General features: G+C 40.4%; 7 protein-coding genes and 1 non-coding gene across 12 annotated transcripts in view; 6 read left to right on the top strand and 2 right to left on the bottom strand.

Moving 5' to 3' along the window:
- LOC135124146 (splicing factor Cactin-like) overlaps window positions 1-3,076 on the top strand; it is a 66,317-nt gene extending 63,241 nt beyond the window's left edge. The window contains exon 10 of the mRNA XM_064049016.1: window positions 2,846-3,076. Within this exon, the coding sequence (XP_063905086.1) occupies window positions 2,846-3,018 (173 nt within the window). The 3' untranslated portion in view covers window positions 3,019-3,076. The remainder of the gene's footprint in view (window positions 1-2,845) is intronic.
- A 310-nt stretch (window positions 3,077-3,386) lies between these two features.
- On the top strand, window positions 3,387-7,944 carry LOC135124130 (translation elongation factor 2). Its single transcript, XM_064049000.1, has 9 exons — window positions 3,387-3,470; window positions 3,792-4,006; window positions 4,054-4,247; window positions 4,487-4,695; window positions 5,023-5,282; window positions 5,625-6,268; window positions 6,584-7,266; window positions 7,331-7,588; window positions 7,802-7,944. Exons 1-9 carry the CDS (start codon window positions 3,468-3,470, stop codon window positions 7,868-7,870), a joined length of 2,535 nt encoding a protein of 844 aa, XP_063905070.1. The 5' UTR covers window positions 3,387-3,467; the 3' UTR covers window positions 7,871-7,944.
- Window positions 7,945-9,126: 1,182 nt separating this feature from the next.
- On the top strand, window positions 9,127-9,194 carry LOC135124700 (small nucleolar RNA SNORD31). Its single transcript, XR_010279821.1, has one exon. It is a non-coding gene; the product is annotated as a small nucleolar RNA SNORD31 (small nucleolar RNA).
- A 153-nt stretch (window positions 9,195-9,347) lies between these two features.
- LOC135124133 (protein PRRC1-like) lies at window positions 9,348-11,243 on the bottom strand. Its single transcript, XM_064049004.1, has 6 exons — window positions 10,708-11,243; window positions 10,402-10,657; window positions 10,151-10,356; window positions 9,998-10,100; window positions 9,616-9,946; window positions 9,348-9,565 (listed from the first exon to the last, which is right to left on the bottom strand). The coding sequence occupies exons 1-6, from the start codon at window positions 10,787-10,789 to the stop codon at window positions 9,452-9,454; spliced, it is 1,092 nt and encodes a 363-aa protein (XP_063905074.1). The 5' UTR covers window positions 10,790-11,243; the 3' UTR covers window positions 9,348-9,451.
- A 168-nt stretch (window positions 11,244-11,411) lies between these two features.
- LOC135124132 (sorting nexin-2) lies at window positions 11,412-14,193 on the top strand. The gene is made up of 6 exons (XM_064049003.1): window positions 11,412-11,623; window positions 11,677-11,820; window positions 12,395-12,925; window positions 12,973-13,416; window positions 13,462-13,614; window positions 13,664-14,193. The coding sequence occupies exons 1-6, from the start codon at window positions 11,528-11,530 to the stop codon at window positions 13,712-13,714; spliced, it is 1,419 nt and encodes a 472-aa protein (XP_063905073.1). The 5' UTR covers window positions 11,412-11,527; the 3' UTR covers window positions 13,715-14,193.
- A 35-nt stretch (window positions 14,194-14,228) lies between these two features.
- On the top strand, window positions 14,229-19,041 carry LOC135124131 (uncharacterized). Of its 2 annotated transcripts, XM_064049002.1 has the most exons (6): window positions 14,229-14,438; window positions 14,488-14,743; window positions 14,801-15,867; window positions 15,958-17,123; window positions 17,172-18,780; window positions 18,827-19,041. In XM_064049002.1, the coding sequence occupies exons 2-5, from the start codon at window positions 14,652-14,654 to the stop codon at window positions 17,250-17,252; spliced, it is 2,406 nt and encodes an 801-aa protein (XP_063905072.1). In that variant the 5' UTR covers window positions 14,229-14,438; window positions 14,488-14,651; the 3' UTR covers window positions 17,253-18,780; window positions 18,827-19,041. The 2 variants fall into 2 exon arrangements, with proteins under 2 accessions (XP_063905072.1, XP_063905071.1); XM_064049001.1 differs by having other exon boundaries at window positions 14,801-17,123.
- LOC135124135 (iron-sulfur cluster assembly scaffold protein IscU) lies at window positions 17,259-17,803 on the bottom strand. Its single transcript, XM_064049005.1, has one exon. It carries the CDS (start codon window positions 17,801-17,803, stop codon window positions 17,351-17,353), a length of 453 nt encoding a protein of 150 aa, XP_063905075.1. The 3' UTR covers window positions 17,259-17,350.
- A 535-nt stretch (window positions 19,042-19,576) lies between the features above and the next one.
- The window catches only part of LOC135124128 (anoctamin-8), a 34,076-nt gene continuing 28,894 nt past the window's right edge, over window positions 19,577-24,758 (top strand). For 2 of the 4 annotated variants that reach the window (XM_064048995.1, XM_064048994.1), the window contains exon 1: window positions 19,577-20,254. In XM_064048995.1, the coding sequence (XP_063905065.1) occupies window positions 19,863-20,254 (392 nt within the window). In that variant the 5' untranslated portion in view covers window positions 19,577-19,862. The remainder of the gene's footprint in view (window positions 20,255-24,758) is intronic. The other 2 variants (XM_064048997.1, XM_064048998.1) reach the window with 2 other exon arrangements.

Genomic DNA, 24,758 nt, shown 5'->3' with positions numbered 1-24,758 from the left:
TCCATATTTCCTTACAAAAATGTACCATTTTAAACGTGTTTTAATTTTCTAAGAATAAAAAAATCATATTTTGTCTTTTTGTTTTAACACGTCTAGACTTCTTTTCACAACATGAAACATAAAACACCTTTAAAATGGAAAATTTGTATAAGGAAATATCGATTTTAGATTAGGCTCCGCCCCATTATTCAGATTTCCTTGCAAAAATGTACCATTTTAACCATGTTTGAAGTTTCTTCTTGTGAAAAGAAGAAACTTCAACATTTTGTCTTTTTGTTTTAATACGTGGAGACTTATTTTCACAACATGAAACTTAAAACATGTTTAAAATGGAAAATTTGGATAAGGAAATATCGATTTCCGCCCTAACTGCAAAATCCATATTTCCTTGCGAAAATGTACCATTTTAACTATGCTTTAAGTTTCTTTTGTGAAAAGATGGCTGTGTATATTAGGAAAAAAAGGATAAAGTATAAACCCCGCCCACCCGGCCTATCTCAATTCTGATGATTTTTTTTTTATTCGTCGTAAGGCGAGTGACGGAGGTTGACTGAAAAACCTTTATTTTTCTACGAGAAATTACCATGTTAAATATGTTTGTAAGTAATCGTGTTATACAAAGAAAACTAATAAATGTATTAATTAAAAACGAAAACCAAAAGAGAAGCCCCACCCATTCGTCTCGATCTCAATCGTGATGAATTTTTCATTCGTTGTCGGACCGAGGGGTGGAGCGTGATTGCAAAATCGGTGTTTTGCTACACAAATTTACTATTTTTAACACGTTTTAAGTTTCTTGTTCTGAAAAGACGACTACGTATATTAAGAAAAAGGGCAAAATATAAGCCCCGCCCACCCGCCCTATCTCAATTGTGATGATTTTTTTTATTCGTCGTGAGCTAAGAAGGCGGAGCTTAACTGCAAAATCCTTATTTTTCTACGAGAAATTAAAAACATGTTTTTGAGCGTCGTATTGTTCAAAGAATACTACATATTTTACGAAAAAATAAAGCCAAGGATTAGTTCCCACCCATACCCCCCCGATCTCAATTCACAATTGTAATGAATTTTTCATTCGTTGTCAGATCGAGGAGCGGGGCTTAATTGCAAGATTTATATTTGTCTACAAGAATTTACCATTTTAATCATGTTTTAAGTTTCTCATTGTAAAAAGATGGCTATGTACATTAAGAAAACTAAAAGACAAAATATAAGCCCCGCCCACCCGCCCTATCTCCATTCGGATGATTTTTTTTACCTATTCGTCGTAAGCCGAGGGGCGGAGTTTAATTGTAAAATCCTTATTTTTCTACGAGAAACTAATGTGAAATATGTTCTTAAGTAACACAGAAAACTAAATGTATTAATTAAAAGAGAAAACTCAAAAAAAAGCCCCACCCATCTGTCTCGATCTCAATCGTTTTAAATTTTTCATTCGTTGTCAGACCGAGGGGCGGGGCCTAATTGCAAAATCCATATTTCCTTACAGAAATGTACCATTTTAAACGTGTTTTAATTAACTAAGAATAAAAAAATCATTACAATTGCGATGGGGTGGATGGGTGGGCGTTTATATTTTGTCTTTTTTCTTAATATACATAGTTGTCTTTGAACAACACGATACTCAAAAACGTGATTTTAATATCTTGTAAAAAAATAATTATTTTGCAGTTAAGCTCCTTGGTTCACGGCGGTTCACGGCGAATAAAAAAAACCATTACAATTGAGACATGGTGGGTGGGCGGGCTTACATTTTGTCTTTTTGTTTTAATACGTGTAGACTTATTTTCACAACATGAAACTTAAAACTTGTTTAAAATGGAAAATTTGTATAAGAAAATATCGATTTCCGCCCTAATTGCAAAATCCATATTTCCTTGCGAAAATGTTCTATTTTAACTATGCTTTAAGTTTCTTGTTGTGAAAAGATGGCTATGTATATTAGGAAAAAAAGGTTAAAGTATAAATCCCGCCCACCCGCCCTATCTCAATTCTGATGATTTTTTTTTATTCGTCGTAAGGCGAGTGACGGAGGTTGACTGAAAAACCTTTATTTTTCTACGAGAAATTACCATGTTAAATATGTTTGTAAGTAATCGTGTTATACAAAGAAAACTAATAAATGTATTAATTAAAAATGAAAACCAAAAGAGAAGCCCCACCTATTCGTCTCGATCTCAATCGTGATGAATTTTTCATTCGTTGTCGGACCGAGGGGCGGAGCGTGATTGCAAAATCGGTGTTTCCCTACACAAATTTACTATTTATAACACGTTTTAAGTTTCTTGTTCTGAAAAGACGACTACGTATATTAAGAAAACGGGCAAAATATAAGCCCCGCCCACCCGCCCTATCTCAATTGTGATGATTTTTTTTATCGTCGAGAGCCAAATGAGCGAAATTTAATTGAAAAATCCTTATTATTTCTATACAAAAAATGACCATGTAATACATGTTTTTGAGTATCGTGTTATTCAAAGAACATATATGTATATCAAGAAAAAATTAAAACCAAAGATTAAGTCCCACCCATAACTGCCCTGATCTAAATAATAATGAAGTTTTCATTCGTCGGCAAACCTAGGGGCGGAGCCTAATTGCAAAATCCATATTTCTTTACAAAAATTTATAAAAAAAATAATCACAAATGAGATAGGGTGGGTGGGCGGGGTTTATATTTTGCCTTTTTTTCTTAACATCGATGTATAGTATTCTTTGAACAACACGATACTCAAACACCTGTTTTCAATTTCTGAAAAAACTGAAATTTTCCAAGAGTATTATAATTTACTATTAAAATAAAACCAAATATTATACATCATTATACTTTCTTTTTTTTTTTCAGCAACTGGTGACGTAGACTTCGTGGGCACTTTCCACAGAATATGGGACAATCATTTGGCGGAACTTCAAGAATGCAGAAAGTGCGGCCGCAAATTTTTCCCAGACCGGATAGAAACCCATGAAAAAGCCTGTGTGGGTCTCCGCATCGAACTTAAGAATAAACCTACAAAATAGTCGTATTTATACAAAAATGTAATTAATAATTAAAAATAAACATACAGAACCCAGAGTACGTGTTTTATTTAAATTTTGCAGTAAATTTCTGGGGTCAGGAGATTGAAGCTGTAAATTACTAATAGTGGAATGTCACTTTTTGAAAATAAACGAGGTATAGGTTTCCACCATTGAAAAAAGATTCTTCAAATCTTCATGGGTTGGTTTAAATTTGGTGATATCTCCCACGGTAAATTTCAAATTACAACGGAAAAACAGATTTTTTGCGGCAAATTCTGTGAGAGGTCGCTGGTGACCGAATCTGGGGACATTTCGTCGATTGGCGCCCTGTCACGCCGCTTTGCGTGGCAGCTCGTAGCCCACTTCACGTCAATCTTCCTTTCACGGGAGTGCGCCATAGCTGGCGTAACGTCTTTTTTGTGTGTGAAGAAAATCAAGAAACATCCAAGATGGTAAGTCCCTTTTGCCCTTGTCAACCACACTAAACCATCCCCCGACCATTCCTCGCCACCATCCGCAAAATATTTCTTTCATTTTTCGCGACTTTCGCCGGATTTCGACCGATTTGTCCAGATTGCACAATAAGATGAAAGCTGTCTCGGCTTCGTATTTATGTTTACAAATAGCGACTGTGCATCAAACCTCGACCGCTCCCATCATCCCTGCGCCCCTTGCGCGCCCCATTTTCCGCGTATTTTCCGCCGGAAAAATGTGCCGCAAGTGTGACACTCGCCAGTGCCCCGGACATCTGTTAAAGAGTTCTCGGCCCCCAGGTTAACTTCACCGTCGACGAAATCCGTGCCATGATGGACAAGAAGCGGAACATCCGCAACATGTCCGTCATCGCTCACGTGGACCACGGAAAATCGACCCTCACGGACTCCCTGGTGTCGAAGGCCGGAATCATCGCCGGGGCCAAGGCTGGGGAAACGCGCTTCACGGACACGAGGAAGGACGAGCAGGAGCGCTGTATCACAATCAAATCTACGTGAGTACGACTTTTTCGAGTGGCTTGACCCGACATGTCTGCTTTAGTGCCATCTCCATGTTCTTTGAACTGGAAGACAAAGATCTCGCCTTCATCACCAGCACCGAGCAGCGCGAGAAAGACGAAAAAGGTTTCTTGATCAACTTGATTGACTCTCCCGGACACGTTGACTTCTCGTCGGAAGTCACGGCAGCCCTCCGTGTCACTGATGGCGCTCTCGTCGTGGTTGATTGCGTCTCAGGTAAGTGCACGTGTGTAAGCCCTTCCAGCACGACTAGAGCCACTTTGTAGGGCGACGGGGGCGGCTAGCCGCCTCCGCCGCCCCAAGACGATGCTGGCAGTGCACATGGAAGGAGAGCAAAGTACTAGCGTTTAAACGCTGCCACAGGACCTCTATCTTTATGTCCACGTGTGGCACGCTACGGCGCTAGTTCGACATCACTTTTTTTTGTCGCAAGAGGGTTAATTTGTATTTGCTAGGGGTGTGTGTCCAGACCGAGACCGTACTCAGGCAGGCCATCGCCGAACGTATCAAGCCCATTTTGTTCATGAACAAGATGGACAGGGCTTTGCTGGAATTGCAGTTGGACTCTGAAGAGTTGTACCAGACTTTCCAGCGCATTGTTGAGAACGTTAACGTCATTATTGCTACGTATTCTGATGATAGTGGACCCATGGGTGAGGTTCATGTAAGTATGGGGGTCAAAATGGGCGATTTTGGCGAGCTACACGGGAGGTCTGATTGTGCATCAATTAGAACTGGTGCAGACTCGCAGAAAAGGTCCACTATTTGCCCTGTTTTAGATCTTTGTTTAAAACAGTTTCCTGATGTGGAACATTTTTATTTTGTACAAAATGGCGGTTTTTTTTTTCAAATTTGATTCATAATTGAAGTTTGCTTTCATTGTTACTTTCTTTTCAATTTTAATCTCGTTTGAATGAACTTCAAAGTCTTAATTAAATGTTAGAAAGTGTTCCAGATAGTTTTTTAATTTTTTTTTTTTTTTTATGATTAGGTTGATCCTAGCAAAGGTTCGGTCGGTTTTGGTTCTGGTTTGCACGGTTGGGCTTTCACTTTGAAACAGTTCGCTGAAATGTACTCTGAAAAGTTCAAGATCGACGTGAAAAAACTTATGAACAGACTCTGGGGTGAGAACTTCTTCAACCCCAAGACCAAGAAATGGGCCAAGCAAAAGGAAGCCGACAACAAGCGCTCCTTCTGCATGTATATTCTGGATCCTATCTATAAAATTTTCGACACCATCATGAACTACAAGTAAGATTTGTTACTATGCATAAACTAATCTTAATTGACACTATTTTATCTCTTGATAACGTTTTAATTACACTTATGATTCATTATTAATTTAAATGATAATTATCAGCATCATTTTTTCCACCTAGAGAATCGTCGAACTTTGGAATCTGTCTACTTCATCCCCCATTCCTCCTGTTTTGATTGATTAAAAAATCAAAAATCACCCCTTTTTATGATGATTGTTCATTCACAGACCTGTTCTGATCACTTTGATGACACAAAGAACGGCCATCTGAGCGCCCCCTGCACCCCCACAACCCCCCAACACCGCCACCCCCTCTAACCACCCTTTCGTTCCAGGAAAGACGAGTACGAAGCCCTGTTCCCCAAACTCGGCATCCAACTCAAGCACGAGGACAAGGACAAGGACGGCAAGCCCCTCCTCAAGGTCGTGATGCGCACCTGGTTGCCCGCCGGCGAGGCCCTCCTCCAGATGATAGCCATCCACCTCCCATCCCCCGTAACCGCCCAGAAATACAGAATGGAAATGTTATACGAAGGCCCCCACGACGACGAAGCCGCAATCGGCATCAAGAACTGCGACCCCAACGCCCCCCTCATGATGTACGTATCGAAAATGGTGCCCACCTCCGATAAGGGACGTTTCTACGCCTTCGGTCGCGTGTTTTCGGGTAAAGTCGCCACAGGAATGAAGGCCCGCATCATGGGCCCCAACTACGTGCCTGGCAAGAAGGAGGATCTGTACGAGAAGGCCATCCAGCGCACCATCTTGATGATGGGGCGCTACGTGGAGGCCATCGAGGACGTGCCCTCCGGAAACATCTGCGGGCTGGTCGGCGTCGACCAGTTCTTGGTCAAGACCGGCACCATCACCACGTTCAAGGACGCCCACAATCTGAGAGTGATGAAGTTCAGCGTGTCGCCGGTGGTGCGCGTCGCCGTCGAGCCGAAGAATCCAGCCGATTTGCCCAAACTGGTAGAAGGTAGGTGCTTGTGTTGTTGTCTGAACTGTCAAACGCATTGCTGCCAACATGAATTTGAAATTTCATAGCTGACTAGATGATTTCATCCATAGCGTACTTATGCAGGTTTTCACAAAGACTTACGTCTGAGATCCAAGTGGGCGCTGACACTGACTGCAATGACGTTTCAAATGTCATATTGATTGTTAATTGTGATGATCGTTATACCGCCCCAGTCCGAAATTTGTGACGATTGGTTAACGTTTACTGAAACCGTTCCACTTTTCCTATCCATTTCACGTCACTGCGACAATCGTTGACGTCTTGATCTTGTAGGTCTGAAGCGTCTGGCCAAGTCCGATCCTATGGTCCAGTGTATCATTGAAGAATCCGGCGAGCACATCATCGCCGGCGCCGGCGAGCTCCACCTGGAGATCTGCCTCAAGGACCTGGAGGAAGACCACGCCTGCATCCCCATCAAGAAATCCGACCCGGTGGTGTCCTACCGCGAGACCGTCAGCGAGGAGTCCAACCAGATGTGCTTATCCAAGTCGCCCAACAAACACAACAGGCTGTTCATGAAGGCCGTCCCCATGCCGGAGGGTCTCGCCGAGGACATCGACGAAGGCAACGTGAACCCGCGCGACGATTTCAAGTCGCGCGCCCGCTACTTGGGCGAGAAGTACGACTACGACGTGACCGAGGCGAGAAAGATCTGGTGCTTCGGCCCCGACGGCACCGGCCCCAACATCTTGGTCGACTGTACGAAGGGTGTGCAATATTTGAACGAAATCAAGGACTCGGTGGTCGCCGGCTTCCAGTGGGCGACGAAAGAGGGCGTGCTGTCCGAGGAGAACTTGCGAGGGGTTAGGTTTAACATCTACGACGTGACGTTACACGCCGACGCCATCCATCGCGGCGGTGGACAGATCATTCCGACGACGAGACGCTGCCTGTACGCGTGTCTGTTGACGGCGGCGCCGAGGCTCATGGAGCCCGTGTATCAGTGTGAGATTCAGGTCAGTCGGCGGTTTTAAACAGGGACGTATTGCTTAATTTGACCGGATTTCTTTGTTTTAACAGTGCCCTGAAGTCGCCGTTGGTGGTATCTACGGTGTCTTGAACAGAAGGAGAGGTCACGTGTTTGAAGAACAGCAGGTCGCCGGTACCCCCATGTTCGTGGTCAAAGCCTACTTGCCTGTAAATGAGTCGTTCGGTTTCACCGCCGATCTTAGATCAAATACCGGAGGTCAAGCTTTCCCGCAGTGCGTGTTCGACCATTGGCAGATCCTCCCAGGTGACCCGTTGGAGCCCAGCACCAGACCATTCGGCGTTGTACAGGTATGTCTTAAAATTTTTAAATTGGGCGTCCATCTTCAGACAACGTTGTTTTGGATTAAATTCAATGTTTGCTTTTGATGGAAGAGCAAAGTCTTTAAAGTTTCGGTCTTGAGAAAGTTTTCTTGGCCTGAATAGGGGGACGAACATTATCTCCAAAAATTAAAAAAAAAAGTATTCAAGGGCGTGGAGAAATGACGGTTTTTCTTCTTCCAGGAAACACGTAAAAGGAAAGGACTCAAAGAAGGACTCCCAGATCTTTCACAATACTTGGACAAATTATAAACAACAACGGTTTTAGTTTGTACAGATTTATTTAAGATTCATCTTAAATTATAAAATAAAACAATTGATAATTATATTCTCTTTTTATAATACTGGCAGGGTGGAAATACACAAATCAGCTGTAATATTTTTATTGTTTCTGCTTCCCGGCATTCTGTTGTAATGGATTAAATGACAATTATTTCAAGTAAACACTGTCCAAGAATTAGAAGATGTTTTTATTGTTACCAGCGGATGTGGTCGTTGTGTTTTTAGATAGTACTGATTAATTATAAGAAATTTGTTTTTATTAACGTAAAGTTAAGAATAAACAAAAGTTTTTATTTTTGGATTTTCATTTTGTTGTAATTGGTTAGATAGGGTTTTGTTTGTATTGTTCAAAGTTTAGTGTTTCAGGCGACGGGTGGCTGCACAGCGCGACAGTGTTGAGGTGAGTGTCACTATTTTTTCAAAATTTTATAAACTTAAAATGATGAATTTTTACACTAGAATGTAACCGTGTTGGATGTAGAATTTAAGCTCAACAGGTCTGAAGACCTTTTTCTTAACAAAACAACCAAAATCTGTAATTCTGTTGTATTAAATGTAATTTCTGTTGTTACAGATTAAAACGTGAAGTTTGTGCCAGTTAATTGTGCAGTGGTAAGTTTTTATTATTTTTTTTTGCAAAGTTTTAAACATGTATGATGATAACTTAATTGTTTGAAGTAATTTTTAAACTTAAATTACAATGTTGTTTGCCAAAAGGATTCTGAATTTATTATTATTTTCAATAATCAAAAAATCGATGTATGTGACGTTTCACGATTTTTTTTTTCTTTTTCAGAGTGTCACCTGTTTAATCAAGGGTGGTAAGTTCTTTACTCTTATTAATTACCCCACACTTTTAAGCCGGCCGTTTCACGTTATATAGTGAAAAAGGTGTGCTCGTTGTGGGAACATTAACTCTTTTCATGTGTATGGTTATCCAGTACATGTGTGTAACCAAAGGACGATTAGAGACAACCTCACCTTCACTAACCACTTGTTTGTACTGTCCACAGGTGGTGATCATTTTGACACAATCAAGGTTAATTCAGTGCTCTGATTGGTTGAATCAGACTTATTTAAACTTGATTGTGGAAAAATCGTGACCAGAAGCCCAGGAGGAAAGTGTTACAGGTGAGACAATATTAATAATTCTATTTTATTCATGTCAAATGTCTAAATGTCAAGTTAAATTTAACCTTCAAATTTCACTATTAATTTTTTTAAATTAAATTAAATGATGACTACTTTACCGCCCCAGTCTGATGTCCGTGACTGATTGGTTTTCTGATTTTCGTTATCTATACACAAATTACATATATTTCTAAGTCAGCATTTTAAGTATTGTGAACATTGTTTCAGATAACTCGCTCTGTAACGACGAAATCACCAAATAAACATTTAATCACGACTTTGTTTATTTAAACCTTGAACAGCAATAAACCCCGAATCAAATATATTAAAGCCTATATTGGTAAATTGAACTTTGTACATTAAATAAAATATAAACTGCAACGATTATAGCATAATTAATTTTAATAAGTACTCAGGACTTCACGGACCCACCAATCTATTCTTGTAGAGCGTAGCGAGTGTCTTCGCTGCCAAAAACAACGTGTCTTTTCTGGCAACCCCGCAGACTTCTTGTTGCCAATTATTTTTAGCAATCTAAAAATTCCAACTTTATTGAAACTTCTTTAATCAACATTTTCGCCAACCTGTAAATACGCAGCCAACAATTTTTCCACCGATTCGCACCCTTTCGCATAATTAGGCATCTCGAGTTCCGCCTGGTCCAAAAACGCCTCCAGCGGAATCGGCGTCGTCTGCGAGAACGTCCTCAGGACAATCCCCTTGTCAGAATCGCTCAAAACCAACACACTCAAGTCGAACCACTGCTCGTCCTGTTGCAAAATAAAATTCTCCACTGCGATAACCGGACTTTTTTGAATCTGTAGTGCCGCTTTTATTTTTTCTTCGGCTCGTTGTATGGCATCTTCGAACCCAATGGCTTGGTGTTTGCGGTCGTTGCTCCTTATATTAACGCCGCTTGAAATAAAAAAAATATATACGGAGAACAACGCAAGCAATGGTTATTACTTGACCCACGCTTTGCCAAAAACTGAGAAAATGGCCTCTCGAACGGGGGAAACTTCGTCGGGGTCTTGCGACGCAACCCCAATTTCAATATCGCCGCCGGAATCTACGAATTGCGTATGTTATGATGTATTATTCACGAATTGGTAATCATACAAATGAACTCCGACATCTGGGGGTCCAGAGTCGTAATAAGCGTGTCGACGGAATTTTTGGCTTTTTCAGCCACTTTTGACAAGATACCGCCACTGGAAACTGCGTCTTTCATCCAGCCAATGAAACCCCCGGACGTGAGGTTCGGTTCCACGTTGCTGGGGGGTACTGGACCATGTTGCACCCCTTTGCTTGGTGGAATGGCAGCGCTAAAATTTTAGGTGTGAATCACGCATTTGGGGGTTTTCGTGTACCTGAACTGTGTCTGGGGGAACGGTTGCACGTTGACTGTCACCGCGGGTGCCGGTTTAACCTCCTGAGTCACCGGCGGTAACAAGTTTGGGGGCAGAGGAGTGGGTGCCGGGACAGTTGGAACCGGCTGGTTTTGCCATAGCGTGAAATCCGGTAGGTTCGTCGGGGGCGGCAAATTCGAGAGTAGGTTGCCTCCAGGCAGGGTGACAACCCCCGGAGACGGTATCGAGTACGGCGACGACACGCTACTAATTGATTCTACAATTTTTTGGTAAAAGTGGGTTGTCACAAGTTACGACAAGCATCACCTGTTTTGTCGGTGTTTGAGTCTTCTTGCTTCTTGTCGATTATTTCAAAAGAGGCTTCGCCATTTGAATCCTCTTGTAACATTATTATTTATTTGAGATCGATTGTAAACATATGATTTTGATTTGTAAACGGAAACGCAATCGTGGCACACTGGGGATTTTGGGTTTGTCACTAGGACAATTCACGCCCATTTAATCAACAAACTTTGTTAAATCGATGGCGATTTTGCCAGTTTTGTGAATTGTACGCCAACACGTATTTTTTTGGAGGTCGTGGTGGATATAAAAGTCGCAAATGTTTGCAATTTTCATCGCAATGTAGACAAGTTTGCGGTTGGTAGTCGTGCAAGCGACAGTTTTGTCACTAAAATAGCACAACTAATCAGACCTAAATAAACATTGTTTATTACACTTTCGTTTATTTTGGGGCACACTTTCTCTTGTTACATAATTTAACTACTACTGATAATCTAAACACGATTTTTCTTTATTTGTTTTAGAGTATAAACACAGTATGTGCATTGGTAGCCCTGCTTGCACTAACAAATCAACAAACCCTCTCGCTTTCATTATACTGGAAAAAAATCATGACTTATAGAAATTTCACCCAAAGAACGAGTTTTTTAATAAAATTGAAACTTGGCGCTACATGTGTCCGTTTTAGTTTTATAACCAACCGCAGGGGAGCCACTACTCGCCCCACAAGTTATTTCCCTGTTGACATACGTCATACTTGTCATATGTCATACATCATCGACTCAACCGGCCGCGTCAAACATTTGTCCACTTCATAATTCTTATCATCTGATAACTTCGAATAATGGCAGATCCGGTAGAACCGCCCCCTTTATTTGAAAATGTGGACATCCTGTCTGACCAGAAAGAGGACGACGATCTGTTCATTTCAGCCCGACAGGTGAGCCCTTTGTTACCCCAAAGATCCCCGATAACCCCATTTACCTGCCTCAGGAGCAGTCCGAGCCCTACCATGGCGCGCCACAGGAAAACCTCAACGGCGAAGCCGACTTGAGCAATTTGTCCCTCGACGACCAGAAGTCTGAGCTGGAAAATGTACCCATCAGCAACAGCGGGACCCAAGACACCCTGGAACAGGTAATCTGCCGCGTGAATGTTGTTTACTTAGCAATGGTGTGTAAAAAACACATGGTTTCATTTTTATTGCTAATGGTGGCAGTAAGTATGTGATAACTATGAAAAATGGCTAATTCCTGTGTTAGTTTAACTTAAAAAAACTGTTTCTGAGGAAGGGAAGAGAGCACAGTCAACTAATAATCGTGTCTCAAGGGTCGGCCATTTTGACTTTCCCCACCACTTTTTTTTTTTTTAATTGTGTTGCTTGTTTGTGAACTCTATCAAAAATTGATACTTTTTTTTAGCAAGTTTAAACGAAAATTTTTTACATTTTTGTGGATTATATTTTAATGCAAACAGATTTTTGTTTTGATCCGCTTGAGTCCATGAGATTGTCGTTTCATACAAGTCCAAGACTAAATAAAAAAATTTTCCTGGTTGTGGTTTTTGGCGTCGCGGGAATTTTGCGGTCGATCACGCATGCGCAGAACTATCCTAAATATAATGTTGGCAAAATTGCAAAGTTGGTACTATTGTAAAAAAATATATATTTTGAAAAGTTTCCAACAATCAGATTTGTCGTCAATTTTGTCAGGTGGAGGCAGCTAGTGGCGACCAGTTCCTCGATATTTCCATCACCGAGCCCCAGAAAGTGGGCGACGGGATGGGGGCTTACATGGCGTACCGCGTCACAACAAAAACCAACATGCCCATCTTCAAAAAGCGCGAGTTTTCGGTGACGAGGCGCTTCAGCGACTTCCTGGGTCTCCATGACAAACTATCCGAAAAGTATTTAAAAGTGGGGCGGATTATCCCGCCTGCGCCCGAAAAGAGCGTCATCGGAATGACGAAAATAAAGATGTCGAGTCAACCCGAAGGCAGCCCCTCGAACGGAAGCGACTTCGTGGAGCGCAGAAGGGCCTCGTTGGAGCGCTACTTAAAGCGCACTTCGCAACACCCCGTCTTAGTGGTGGACCCCGACTTTAGGGAGTTTTTGGAGTCCGACGTGGAACTCCCCAAAGCCACAAGCACTTCGGCTTTAAGTAGCGCAGGCGTGATGCGGCTCTTTAACAAGGTTGGCGAGACTGTCAACAAAATCACGTACAAGATGGACGAAACAGACCCGGTGAGTTTTGTATAGTCGTAATCGAATTGTTACCAACCTTGATTTAGTGGTTCGAAGACCGACTAACCCACATCGAAGCCCTCGAGACGCAGCTGCGCAAACTCCACGCCAACGTGGAGGCCATGGTTTCCTACCGCAAAGAACTGAGTCACTTGACCAACGGCGTCTCGCGTTCCGCCGCCATGTTGAGTGCTTGCGAAGACCACAACTCTCTCTCGATGGCGCTGTCTCACTTGGCCGACACCGAAGAGAAAGTGGAAGCCCTGCACCTAGAACAAGCCAATACGGATTTCTTCATTCTGTGCGAGATTCTCAAGGATTACTTGGGGCTCCTGGGGGCCGTCAGGGACGCTTTTCACGAACGCACTAAACTTTTCCAGCACTGGCAGCACTCGCAACAAATGCTGGCCAAAAAACGCGAAGCCAAAGCGAAAATGGAGCTCACCAACAGAACTGATAAAGTGGATCAAGCTGGCGCGGAAGTCATAGAGGTGAGTGGTGCCAACCTAGTAGAAAAGTTACTAATTCTAGTTTAGTGGGAGGCGAAGGTGGAACGCGGGCAGGAAAATTTCGATAAAATTTCGAAAATGATCAAGACGGAAGTGGAGAGGTTCGAGAAGTGTCGCATTCACGATTTCAAAATGATGTTCATTAAGTATTTGGAGAATCATCTAAATCACCAGGCGCAGGTGAGTCTGGGGGAAAGTGAATGTTACTAGATTCACGGGGGTGTTGTAGCTTGTCAAGTACTGGGAGGCTTTCTTGCCCCAAGCCAAAGCGATTGCTTGACTAGAGGATATCTGCGAGGAATAGCAGAGCCGACATTCCTATTGGAGATTCCCGGAACTTTAATGTACAATACTGTTTTAGCCACTTTTTTGCACTTGGAATCTCCGAAACTCGTCCCCTTTTTATTTTTATTCGTCATTTATTCTTATACATAATCAAGTTGTAGTTATATCTCTGTTATATCTTATATCTATTTATGTTATTCGGTGGCTTTTGTCTCTTACAATGCCACGTTAATGTAGGTCATTTGTTATATATAAATCGCCTAATAAGAGAACTATATTTGTTATGTGCTTTGTGTGAAACATAAATCCTTATATTGTGATAAGAGATGCTCATTTCCAAGCTTGATACTTGTTCAAGTGTAGTTGAATAGGGTCTTGATCGGCAACATTGTGTAAAGTGATGCATGGTATTATTGAAGATTGTATTGCTTCCATTATGTATGAAAATTAATAAATTAAATATAAAACATGAAACCCGTGTTTGACTCTAGTTGTAAATGTGCGTCTGCACTAGCAGCGCCTGTCGTGACAAAAACCACAAACAAATTCAAATAAGTGAGGTTATGGTCACTCAATGTTGATATGGCAAATCCGAACCGAAATATTGACGAATCGATCAGGAAACCACGACGAACTAAAGGAACGCCGTTTTTCGTCCAACGAAACTGGTACGCAGCTGGTGTTCTAGCAATCGGGGGAGTTTTCTGGATGCTTTATGAGTAAACATAACCTAACTTATCAACCAAATTTTCACCCAAGATTTTTCAGACTGTGGCCTGAGTCCCAAAAACTGAAGAAAAGCTTCCGCGAAGGCAAATTCGATACACCACCAGAGATCAAAACGCGTTTTTTGGAAGCTAAATTATCAGCAACTCAGCCGGGGTACTGGCAGCTGATCAGTCAGTTGAAAGCACGAGAAGTGGCCAAAGAAGATGAACTCTACAAGGAAGAAACGAGGCGGCAGCCGTGGTACAGTAAATACTTCACGAGCCCCGACGTCTAACAAAACCACGAAAAAACCTAGGTTTGTGTAAATAGTAGCCCTAAATAAATAACGTAGTTAAAATGTTGTTTTATTCAGCGAGCGAGGCGTAAAGAAGATCTCGAAATATTTCTCTGTTCCAAAAAAAGCTGATTCCGATAATTCCGACGAATTATCAGACTCCCCATACCGGAACTGTTTGAGTGAAGTGAAAAGTGTGAAACTGAACGACTCCGCGAGTGACTTAGACGATTTTAAAACCCCTCAAGCGATCAACAAAATATCAAAAATTGCCCCAAAGCCCGTAGAAAAACCAGCGCGGAAAAAAAAGTCGCGCCAATTGCCTCTACGCAAGTTCGTCGAGAACAACTTGAGGCACAGCGATGTCAACCCAGACCACCTCCAAATGGCCTTAGCTTTGTCTGAATCCACCTACCAAGCCGAAAACCCCAGTTCGCAGGACAAAAAGGACTCGTTTAAACTCGCGTTTGAAAAATTCGGATTCGGTTACTCCAAAAGCAGGGTCTCTGTGGCAAACAGAAAAGACCCATCTGACAAAAAAATAAACAAAAAGTCACGATATCGTTTCATAACCCCAATTTTAAAAATTCGCACTACAGAAGAGCGCGAAGAGTTAATTTCATCCAAAGTGTCGTTGATTTTAGCACAAAATAATCGAAAACCGGTTGAAAATAACCCCCGAAAATGTGAAGAGTTATTTTGCGAAAGTCTGCGAAAATTCAGTTGTCAAAAAATATTTAAAATCAATTGTTTAGATGTCGGGGAACTACAAAACGGGGATGTATTTTACGTGCGGGGGTTGGGCGTCGAACGTAGCCACGCCCCTTGTGGTTGTTTGCTGAGGGATTGGACGGCCATTCCGGGGCGTGAACGCAGTCCGGAGCCTAATGTAACTCCGCCCGTGTACACAGAATCTCCAAAAGTAAGTCCTCCCAGGTTGGAGAATTTACCCTCCACGTCCAGCAAACGGCGCAGTTCGATTGTGACACTGGAATTAAGTTGTAGCGAAATTGATAATTCCCCCTTTGAAGAAAATAATGATGTGAGTATCGTAGATTTGGGAGATTCTATTGAAGCTTATGAACCCACAAACGTCGATTGTGGCAAATATAGGTTAAGCCCAGAAGTAACTTCTCCAATTTTGGGTAAGATTTCTCCCAGAATCGAAACGCCTCGATCTTTACACACTAGTCCGAATTTAGAATGTGGTGGAGATTTTACCCCCAAATTTGCAGATAACTTATTGTCTCCTTCAGAATTATGGGCACATCCTCCAAGTCCCCCAATAACTTCTCCCCTTGTCAACACATCATCGAATTCTCAACGAACTCCTCCCCAACGCAATAAAAGATCCCGTGATTGCTTGTCACCAGATTTATTTGACTCAGATGTTGAACCATCCCCAAATCGCTTAAGAGGGGGTCAAGATTTAGAAGTGGAAGAAATAGAATGCTACGATTTAACCCAATCAGATAACGAAGAAGAAAAGTCCTTTCATTTGAACCTGTCAAACTCTGAGGATTCGATTGGTCGCCGGTCGGACCTCAACGTTACTGAGTACGTCCACAATCTACTGAGTCAGTGCAAAGATGAACCTCCTCCAATCAAAAAATTAGAAAAAATAAGCGCGAGTGAAGACGACTCACAACAAAGTCAAAGCAGTGTGTGTATAAGTGACGATGAATTGAACTACTCCAGCGTGTTTAGTACCCCACTTGCCACAAAAAAAGTGGAATATGAGTTGTCGGAGGATGAGGAGTTTGGGGCTTCTCTAGAAAAAAGAATTACAAAAAAATGCAAAGAAGAAACACCGTCAAGACTCCCATTGACCAATTTATGTACTGATAACTTCCCCCACATTTCTAATAAAACCTCCCGAATAGCAACCACTCCCACTCTCGATGACTCATTCAATGAAGTCCTCAGTCACGTACCCTCCAACGACACCCCCTCCACCTCCAACGCTTCTTTCGTCATCAAAACCAAAAACGTCACCCCTATGGCTAACTACGACGACATGGATACTCCAAAAATCACCAAAGAGTTGGACAGATACGGACTTAAACCCCTTAAACGTCAAAAGGGGGCGAAGTTGTTGAAGTACATTTACGAATCCACGCACCCTATAATAGGGGATGAAAACCACGCCGCGAAGAAAAGACGAACTCATTACCCCCAATATGGAAACCTGGTTGGAGATGTGGGAGACCCAGGAGAAGTTATTTTGGAGAGGAAGCAATCAAAAAAATTCGCAACCTGTGCGCTACCGTTACACATAGCGTGGCACAATTTCGTGATGAGCAACCCCAAAATCCGAGAAAACATTTTATTATATGAACCCCTCCAACTGGAGGTTTTACACTCCATGCTCAAGGACCAAGGTTTTAAATTCAACATTCAAGTAAGTCACGTTAATGGGTCGTAACCATAGTAACTGGGTAAATTCCAGGATTTATTGGCGTTCTTGGACAAAAAGTGCATAACGATCCGCACCGCCCAAGGTCAGCACCACGGAAAGAACCCGAGATGACACATTTTTCCGACATTTTTTATTTCTACAAACATTAAATTTCACGTAATCAGACTACAACTTTACGAATTTACATATCACAACCTTCGTTCCTTAACCTAATTCTCCTTCTTCTTTTGCTTGATCCTGTAGTCCGACAAGGCGGCTTTGATTGCGTCTTCGGCCAACATGGAGCAGTGCAGCTTGACCGGGGGCAGCGACAGCTCCTTGGCGATGTCGGTGTTCTTGAGCTCGAGGGCTTGGTCGACCGTCTTTCCCTTGACCCACTCGGTGGCCAGGGAGCTGCTGGCGATGGCCGAGCCGCAACCGAACGTCTTGAATTTGGCGTCGATGATCTTGCCGTTCTCGTCCACCTTGATTTGGAGCTTCATCACGTCGCCGCAGGCCGGGGCCCCCACGAGTCCCGTGCCCACGGTGACGTCGTTCTTGTCGAGGGAGCCGACATTGCGGGGGTTCTCGTAGTGGTCGATCACGTTGGGGTGGTAGGCGGCGGTGACAGTCCGCAAGGGGGACACCACACGGAGCAATTTGGACGACGCGTTCAACGCCATGTCTTTAATCGGTTGAAAACACTTGGAAATTTGCGTTTTGCGATGTCTTCGGACCACAACCTTCGAATGACATCTGGTTTTGGCGTTTGGCGGTTGCGGTTGGTACGGCGAGGCAGGGCTGCCAACTCCAATAATTAAAAAAACTCGAAATATTGAGCGCAGCGGAAAATCAAAGTTTTTTTTTTAAACCAACCCTTGTGTTCGAGTATCGCTTTTTCTGCTAAATTGCGTTCGTGGTAAATTTTCTTTCCGACAGATTGATCCCCAACAATGTTTGAGTGGGTAAATCCCAAACCCAAATTATCGCGAAATGTGACGAAAGCGTTGTTTACCAAGTAATTGACACAATTTCGCTGTTTATTTGCTCAGTTGTTGATTTTTTTAAAGCAAATAAACTAATAGAACTTTTCGCGATAGTCATGTTGGTTAAGCAGGTGCGTTTTGACAAGTGACACTTCATGACGATGTTAATGTGGGGTCCACTCTAATAAAAAAGTAGCGCAAAAAGGTGAAATGTGATTTAAAAGTCTCCACGGTTTATTCTAGTTATTGTTAATTTACCCAATGTCTCCATTATTTGTGTTAATTTTTGTATGTCACCTAACCTGCACCATCCGCGCTGATGAAACTTCACACATAACCCGGCATTTATTAGCGGGGGTCAACATCCCACCTCAGAACGATGCACCCAATTCCAACACAGACGAATCGAACAAGAAAGAAAGCCCCGTAGTCATAAAGATCGACAGTAAAAAGAAAAACAATGAAGTGCAATCGAAACCACCAGAATCGAAGACACCAATCGAGAAAAAAAGTACAAGTCAAGCACCAGCAGCAAAAAACGCGACGAAGGTGGAGGAACACCAAGTTCTAAAAACTACGGAGATGGAATCAGGCGCCCTGTTGAGGGGTGTATCTGTAATCGTAGCCTTAACAACCCTAGTGATTATTTATATGGCCTTGAAGACTTATTGCGGGTAAGTTGGTGGGTGCTTGAAGGCGAGTGTGACGGTTTTTTTGTAGGAAAAGGGGTAGACATCCCGTGATGGTGAGCAAATACGGGGTGAGAACCCGGCGCAGCGATATTGAAATGACTCCGCTTCCACTGGAAGAGGACGAAGAGGATGAGACTTTGTTCGACGTGAACAGCACGAATCGATAAATATGCATTTAAGTATTGTTTGTATATAACTATTTTTGTATGACTAACCTATTAAATTGAATGATTTTTTTTCTAAGGGGTGTTTAAGTTGGCACCACTGGGCTAGATCTTGACTCCACTATTAAGCGGTTATTTAAACAAGTTTTGAACCCCGAAATTGTTGTGTTTTGTGTGTTTTAATAACGTGGATCTTATTTATGCTAACTTTCAAGTTAATGTCACCGTGTAGAGCAAGGAGATGGAGCTTAATATTATTATGTGAGTGAAGTTAGCTTCAGATTGAAATTTTGATTTTTGTTTTTTTTTTTTACTGTAGTCAGTGTGTAGTGGACCAGATAAACAACACGAACGTATACTTGAAGTAGATAAACGTATCTTTGTAAAAAAATGCTTGGAAGTCGTAGAATGAGTTAATTCAAATGTCAGTCTGCGGCTAACTTCAACCTTCCTACGATGGACAGAGACGCACTTATTAAAACCTAGAGATTTTTTTCGGGGTCAAAAAAACCAAAAATGAACTTTATGCTGCAGAATATATTTTAATTGAAGGCGTTCGTTCAGCCTGGAACTAAAATAATGTTTTGGTAAAAAAATGCTAACATTTCTTGGACCGACTTTTACGATTTTAAATTTGTGAGTGAGTGTTCTACTCTACGCATGCCACAAACACAGAATAAACCCTTTTTATTTTTTAATCTCCACCTGCTATAAAAAATACGAAGAACGAAGCCCCTAATCCGGCCCTGCCGCTGCGGCCTATTGACACTTGACAAGTGACACTTTTCAAAAATGGCGTTATGTCAAAAGTAGGCGTAACGTGAACCTATTACCTAACATTAGCATTCTCATTGATTACTTCCTCTTGCGTGATCGCGACTGATATTCCGGTGGTTTCGAATGTCAAATGAGGGTGAAATGGCGACGCAAGAATCGGACGCTGCCAGCCATCTACGTCGCCGCAAGTTGGTCGAGTGCGCCCAAGAAAAAATCGAGCAAGGTGAGTTCGGTGGGTCGTCGCTCCGCCACCAAAGCCCCCTTTCCGCAGCCTCCGAGCTCCTCAAGAAGAAGATCCCCTGCGCTGGCCACTTCCTCGCCCCCAAGCGGCTCTGGCTGAAGCGCGTCTCGACGCCGAACTGCGACGTTGTTGTTGTTTTCCCGCCCGGCGCCGAGGACTCCGTGCTGCTGTGGCTGCTGTCGAAGCTGAGGCAGTCGCCGGGGCTCACGGTGCACGTGAGACACCATGCTTCCACTCAAAGCAGCGCCTTTTACCTCACTGCGCCCTTTTCGATGTAAGTTGATGTTCGAGTGTGGGTTTAAGCATGTCTCACAGAAAGTTTATTTTTTGAATTTTTCGAAGATTAGTGAAAGCAAAAGTACAACAGTACTAAAGAGCGTGGTCGAAAATTATAGGCCTGGTTTGACATTTGTTGTTTTAAGTAGTTACAACGTGGTAATATACACATGGTGAAGAATTTCACTCTAATAAATAAATACAATATATAATAAAAATAATATTTATTTTTTTTCTTTATGAATATCTAGGTTTATGCGTTTTACAGCTCGTATATAAAAATGTATGTTTCCCGTTTCCATGTGTCTGCCATATGTTTGCCGTTTGTCGTGTATTGACGTTTATATTAGACCAACATAAGCCAAAATCGATTACCTTGAAACTCTGGCGGTAATAACCATTAAGACGAGAGAACGTTGGCCAAAATTTGTGTATTGATCTCCTCCGCAAAATTTATGACGTCACTGCAAAATGTTGTTAGGCAACTGTGATTAACTTGTCTGGCACAACATGGTTATGTCACAGCCTGCTTTAATTAAATTTGTTTTATACGTCTCCTGAGAAGGATGGTGACGTTAACAAGGAAAGTTAGAATTTCTGCTGCAGAAACATTATTTAGTTTTTTGGAATTGCTTGAATGAAGCGATTTATTTTGTCGATTTTTAGTTCAGAAAGGAATCATGTATTTATTTTTTTAATGTTGGCAATGTAGCAATTTCATTAATTTTAAATTGTCCATATCAAAATCACTAGAATTATTATTATTGCCACTGCAAGCGGACGTTGTTTTCATATTTCATTTTTAAATCAATTTTTTTATTGTTTCGTCAAACCAAAATACAAAAATATGCTTTAAATTGTATATATATTAAAAAAGAAAATACTATTGATAAACTGACTTAACGGGAATCGGGAAAAAATATATATTTGGTTATCAATGACCTTTATTAAACCTAAAAGCTGCCGAAGCTTTCAACCCTTGCTTTAGCCACATGTGTAAACATAACCTCATTTTATATGCAGCTCAAGGTTCGACGTCAATGAACTGACTAAACATTTACAGCACACTCCGCTCCAATTAATCAGTTTTGAGCCGATGATTAGAACAACGTAGCTGGATTGGATCTAATGCGATTAACGCTAATGAAAATAATAATAATACAGAATATTTTTTCAAAAGTAAAAGTTTCAAAATAAGAAAAATACGCAGTTCATTTACATGTAACTACTTCACTAAAACAATTTTTTGGATTTTTTAAACTGCATTCCAAAGCGAATATTTCGAAAATCTTACCCGCGGCTGCCATATTTTTAAAATCGGAACATTGAAATCTATATTCGCAAATTTTTTTGAGGATTTTTAGACGACTTTTTCAAAATTAAAATTTTTAAATTATTGAATTTTTCGACCACGTTCGAAACGGAATCAAAGACATTTTCTTGACTATTTCGACCTCTAGAAGTTATTTTCGGTCCCATTTGTCGATAATTCCTACCATTTTTCCAGAATCGGCCATTGAAATAATATTATAAAATATTTTGGAATGAGCACGTCAAAATCTATGTTTCAGATTTTTTCTGGGGATTTTTAGACAACTTTTTCAAAACCAAAATTTTTCAATACATACATTGTACGAAAATTTCGGAATTTTTCGACCACATTTGAAAGTTAACCAAAGACATTTTCTTGTACATTTCGACCTCCAGAAGTTTTTTTGGCCACATTTCTTCGATAATTCCTACTATTTTTCCAGAATCGCCCGTTCAAATTTGACCATTTTTGGATTTTTTTAAAATTGCATTTGAAATTGAATATTTTTAAAATCTTGCCCTGGGTCAATAAAAACGCTGTATTTTTGGAATCAGCACGTCGAAATCTTTATTTCAACATTTTTTGAGGATTTTTAGACAACTTTTTTAAAACCAAAATTATTAAATTTCGGAGTTTTTCGATCACGTCCAAAACAAAGATATTTTCTTGTTATTTCGACTTTTAGAAGTTACCTTCGGCCTCATTTTTTCGATAATTCCTATGATTTTTCTAGAAGCGCTCATTGAAATTGATTATTTTTTAGTTTTTTTTTTAAACATTGCATGTCGGACCGAATTTTCATTAAATCTTGACCCGGGCCAATAAAAACGCTATATTTTTGGAATTAGCACGTCGAAATCTATGTCCCAGAATTTTTTGAGGATCTTTAGACAACTTTTTCAAAACTAAAATTTTTCATTTATAAGAAAATTTTGAAATTTTTTGACCATCTTCTACACTTAACCTAAGACATTTCTTTGTACCTTTCGACCTCCAGAATTTACTTTTGACTCCGTTTGTCCCATAACTCCTACCAATTTCCCAGAATCGCCCAATGAAATATGACAGTTTTTTGGATTTTTAAAAAAATTGCATTTCAACCTGAATATTTCTAAAATCTTATTCCAGGACCAAAAACACGTTATATTTTGGAAGCATCGCGTCAAAATCTATATCTCAAATTTTTTGAGCATTTTTATACTGGCCGCAAGTGAAATCCGAACACCCACAAAATAACTTTTCTAAACCAAAATTTTTCAATACGGAAATATTCCAAAATTTCAGAATTTTTCGACCACTTTCGCAAGTTAACCAAAGACATTTTCTTGCATATCTCTACCTCCAGAAATTTATTTTGGCATCATTTCTTCGTTCATTCCTACCCTCTTTCCAGAATCGCCCATTCAAATTTGACGATTTTTGAATTATTTTTTAAATTACATTTCAAATTGAATATTTTTAAAACCGTGCCCCGACCCAATTAATAATAACGCTGTATTTTTAGAATTAGCACGTCAAAATCTATATCGCAGAATTTTTTGAGAATTTTTAGACAACTTTTCCAAAACCAAAATTTTTCATTCATACGAAAATTTTGGAATTTTTCGACCATTTTCTAAACTGAACCAAAGACATTTATTTGTACATTTCGACCTTCAGAAGTTACTTTTGGCTCCATTTGTTCTATAACTCCTACCGTTTTTCCAGAATCGCCCATTGAAATATGAGTTTTTTGGATTTTTTAAAAAATTGCACTTCAACCCGAATAAATTTAAAATTTTGCCCTGAGACCACAAAAGCGCTATATTTTTGGAATCAGCACGTCAAAATCTATATGCCAGAATGTTTTGAGGATTTTTAAATAACTTTTTTAAATCCAAAATTTTTCAATTACGAAAATTTCGGAATTTTTCGACCACTTTCGAAAATTAACCAAAGATGTTGTCTTGTGTATTTCGACCACCAGAAGTTTCTTCTGGCCTCGTTTCTTGGATAATTCCTACCATTTTTCCAGAATCGACCATTCAAATTTGACCACTTTTGAATTTTTTTTTAAATTCCATTTCAAATTGAATATTTCTAAAATCTTGCCCCGGGCCAATAAAAACGCTGTATTTTTGGAATTATCACATCGACATCTGTACTCCAGAATTTTCGGACAACTTTTCCAAAACCAAATTTTTTCATTTATACGAAAATTTTGGAATTTTTCAACCATCTTCTGCACTTAACCAAAGACATTTTTTGTACATTTCGACTTCCAGAAGTTACTTGTGGCTCCATTTGTCCTACAACTTCTACCAATTTTCCAGAATCGCCCATTGAAATATGACATTTTTTTGGATTTTTTAAAAAATTGCATTTCAACCCGAATATTTCAAAAATCTTATTCCAGGACCAAAAACACGTTATATTTTGGAATCACCACGTTTAAATCTATACTCAGATTTTTTTGAGGATTTTTAAATAACTTTTTCAAACCCAAAATTTTTCAATACGAAAATATACGAAAATTTCAAAATTTTTTCGACCACTTTCGCAACTTAAACAAAGACATTTTCTTGGACATTTCGACCTCCAGAAGTTTCTTTTGGTCTCATTTCTTCGATAATTCCTACCATTTTTCTAGAATCGACCATTCAAATTTGACCACTTTTGGATTTTTTTTTAAATTCAATTTTAAATTGAATATTTGTAAAATCTGCCCCGGGCCAATAAAAACTCTGTATTTTTGTAATTAGCATGTCGAAATCTATATCCCAGGATTTTTTGAGGATTTTTAGACAACTTCTCCAAAACCAAAATTTTTCATTTATACGAAAATTTTGGAATTTTTCGATCATCTTCTACACTTAACCAAAGACATTTTTTGTACATTTCGACTTCCAGAAGCTACTTTTGGCCCCATTTGTTCTATAACTCGTACCATTTTTCCAGAATCGCCCATTGAATTATGACAGTTTTTTGGATTAAAAAAAAAGGACATTTTAAGCTTAATACTTCTAAAATCTTGCTGAGACCACAAAAAACGCTATATTTTTGGAATCAGCACGTCAAAAGCTCTATCCCAGAATTTTTTTAGGATTTTTAGACAACTTTTTCAAAACCAAAATTTTTCAATATAGCACCAAAATTTCAGAATTTTTCCACCACTTTCGAAAGTTAATTAAAGACATTTTCTTGTATATTT

The sequence above is a fragment of the Zophobas morio genome, unplaced genomic scaffold (genome assembly GCF_036711695.1).
Source record: "Zophobas morio isolate AGI-343-1 ecotype UQ-CSIRO unplaced genomic scaffold, CSIRO_AGI_Zmor_V1 ptg000007l, whole genome shotgun sequence".
Taxonomy (NCBI): domain Eukaryota; kingdom Metazoa; phylum Arthropoda; class Insecta; order Coleoptera; family Tenebrionidae; genus Zophobas; species Zophobas morio.
The sequence above is the reverse complement of the archived record's forward strand: the minus strand, read 5'-3'. Positions and strand labels throughout refer to the sequence as shown.

What these genes read in the sequence shown, in the direction of transcription:
- LOC135124130 (XM_064049000.1), top strand. An exon ending in CGTGGTTGATTGCGTCTCAG is followed by an intron (nt 4,248 to 4,486) that starts GTAAGTGCACGT and finishes TGTATTTGCTAG; the next exon opens with GGGTGTGTGTCCAGACCGAG. An exon ending in GACCATTCGGCGTTGTACAG is followed by an intron (nt 7,589 to 7,801) that starts GTATGTCTTAAA and finishes TTCTTCTTCCAG; the next exon opens with GAAACACGTAAAAGGAAAGG.
- LOC135124133 (XM_064049004.1), bottom strand. Translation starts at nt 10,789, where the DNA reads ATGTTACAAGAGGATTCAAATGGCGAAGCCTCTTTTGAAATAATCGAC. An exon ending in CTCAAACACCGACAAAACAG is followed by an intron (nt 10,658 to 10,707) that starts GTGATGCTTGTC and finishes AAAAAATTGTAG; the next exon opens with AATCAATTAGTAGCGTGTCG. An exon ending in TTTGGCAAAGCGTGGGTCAA is followed by an intron (nt 9,947 to 9,997) that starts GTAATAACCATT and finishes TTTTATTTCAAG; the next exon opens with CGGCGTTAATATAAGGAGCA.
- LOC135124135 (XM_064049005.1), bottom strand. Translation starts at nt 17,803, where the DNA reads ATGGCGTTGAACGCGTCGTCCAAATTGCTCCGTGTGGTGTCCCCCTTG.
- LOC135124132 (XM_064049003.1), top strand. Translation starts at nt 11,528, where the DNA reads ATGGCAGATCCGGTAGAACCGCCCCCTTTATTTGAAAATGTGGACATC. An exon ending in TGTTCATTTCAGCCCGACAG is followed by an intron (nt 11,624 to 11,676) that starts GTGAGCCCTTTG and finishes TACCTGCCTCAG; the next exon opens with GAGCAGTCCGAGCCCTACCA. An exon ending in CTGGCGCGGAAGTCATAGAG is followed by an intron (nt 13,417 to 13,461) that starts GTGAGTGGTGCC and finishes ATTCTAGTTTAG; the next exon opens with TGGGAGGCGAAGGTGGAACG.
- LOC135124131 (XM_064049001.1), top strand. Translation starts at nt 14,652, where the DNA reads ATGAACTCTACAAGGAAGAAACGAGGCGGCAGCCGTGGTACAGTAAAT. An exon ending in AAAACCACGAAAAAACCTAG is followed by an intron (nt 14,744 to 14,800) that starts GTTTGTGTAAAT and finishes TGTTTTATTCAG; the next exon opens with CGAGCGAGGCGTAAAGAAGA. An exon ending in GTTTTAAATTCAACATTCAA is followed by an intron (nt 17,124 to 17,171) that starts GTAAGTCACGTT and finishes GGTAAATTCCAG; the next exon opens with GATTTATTGGCGTTCTTGGA.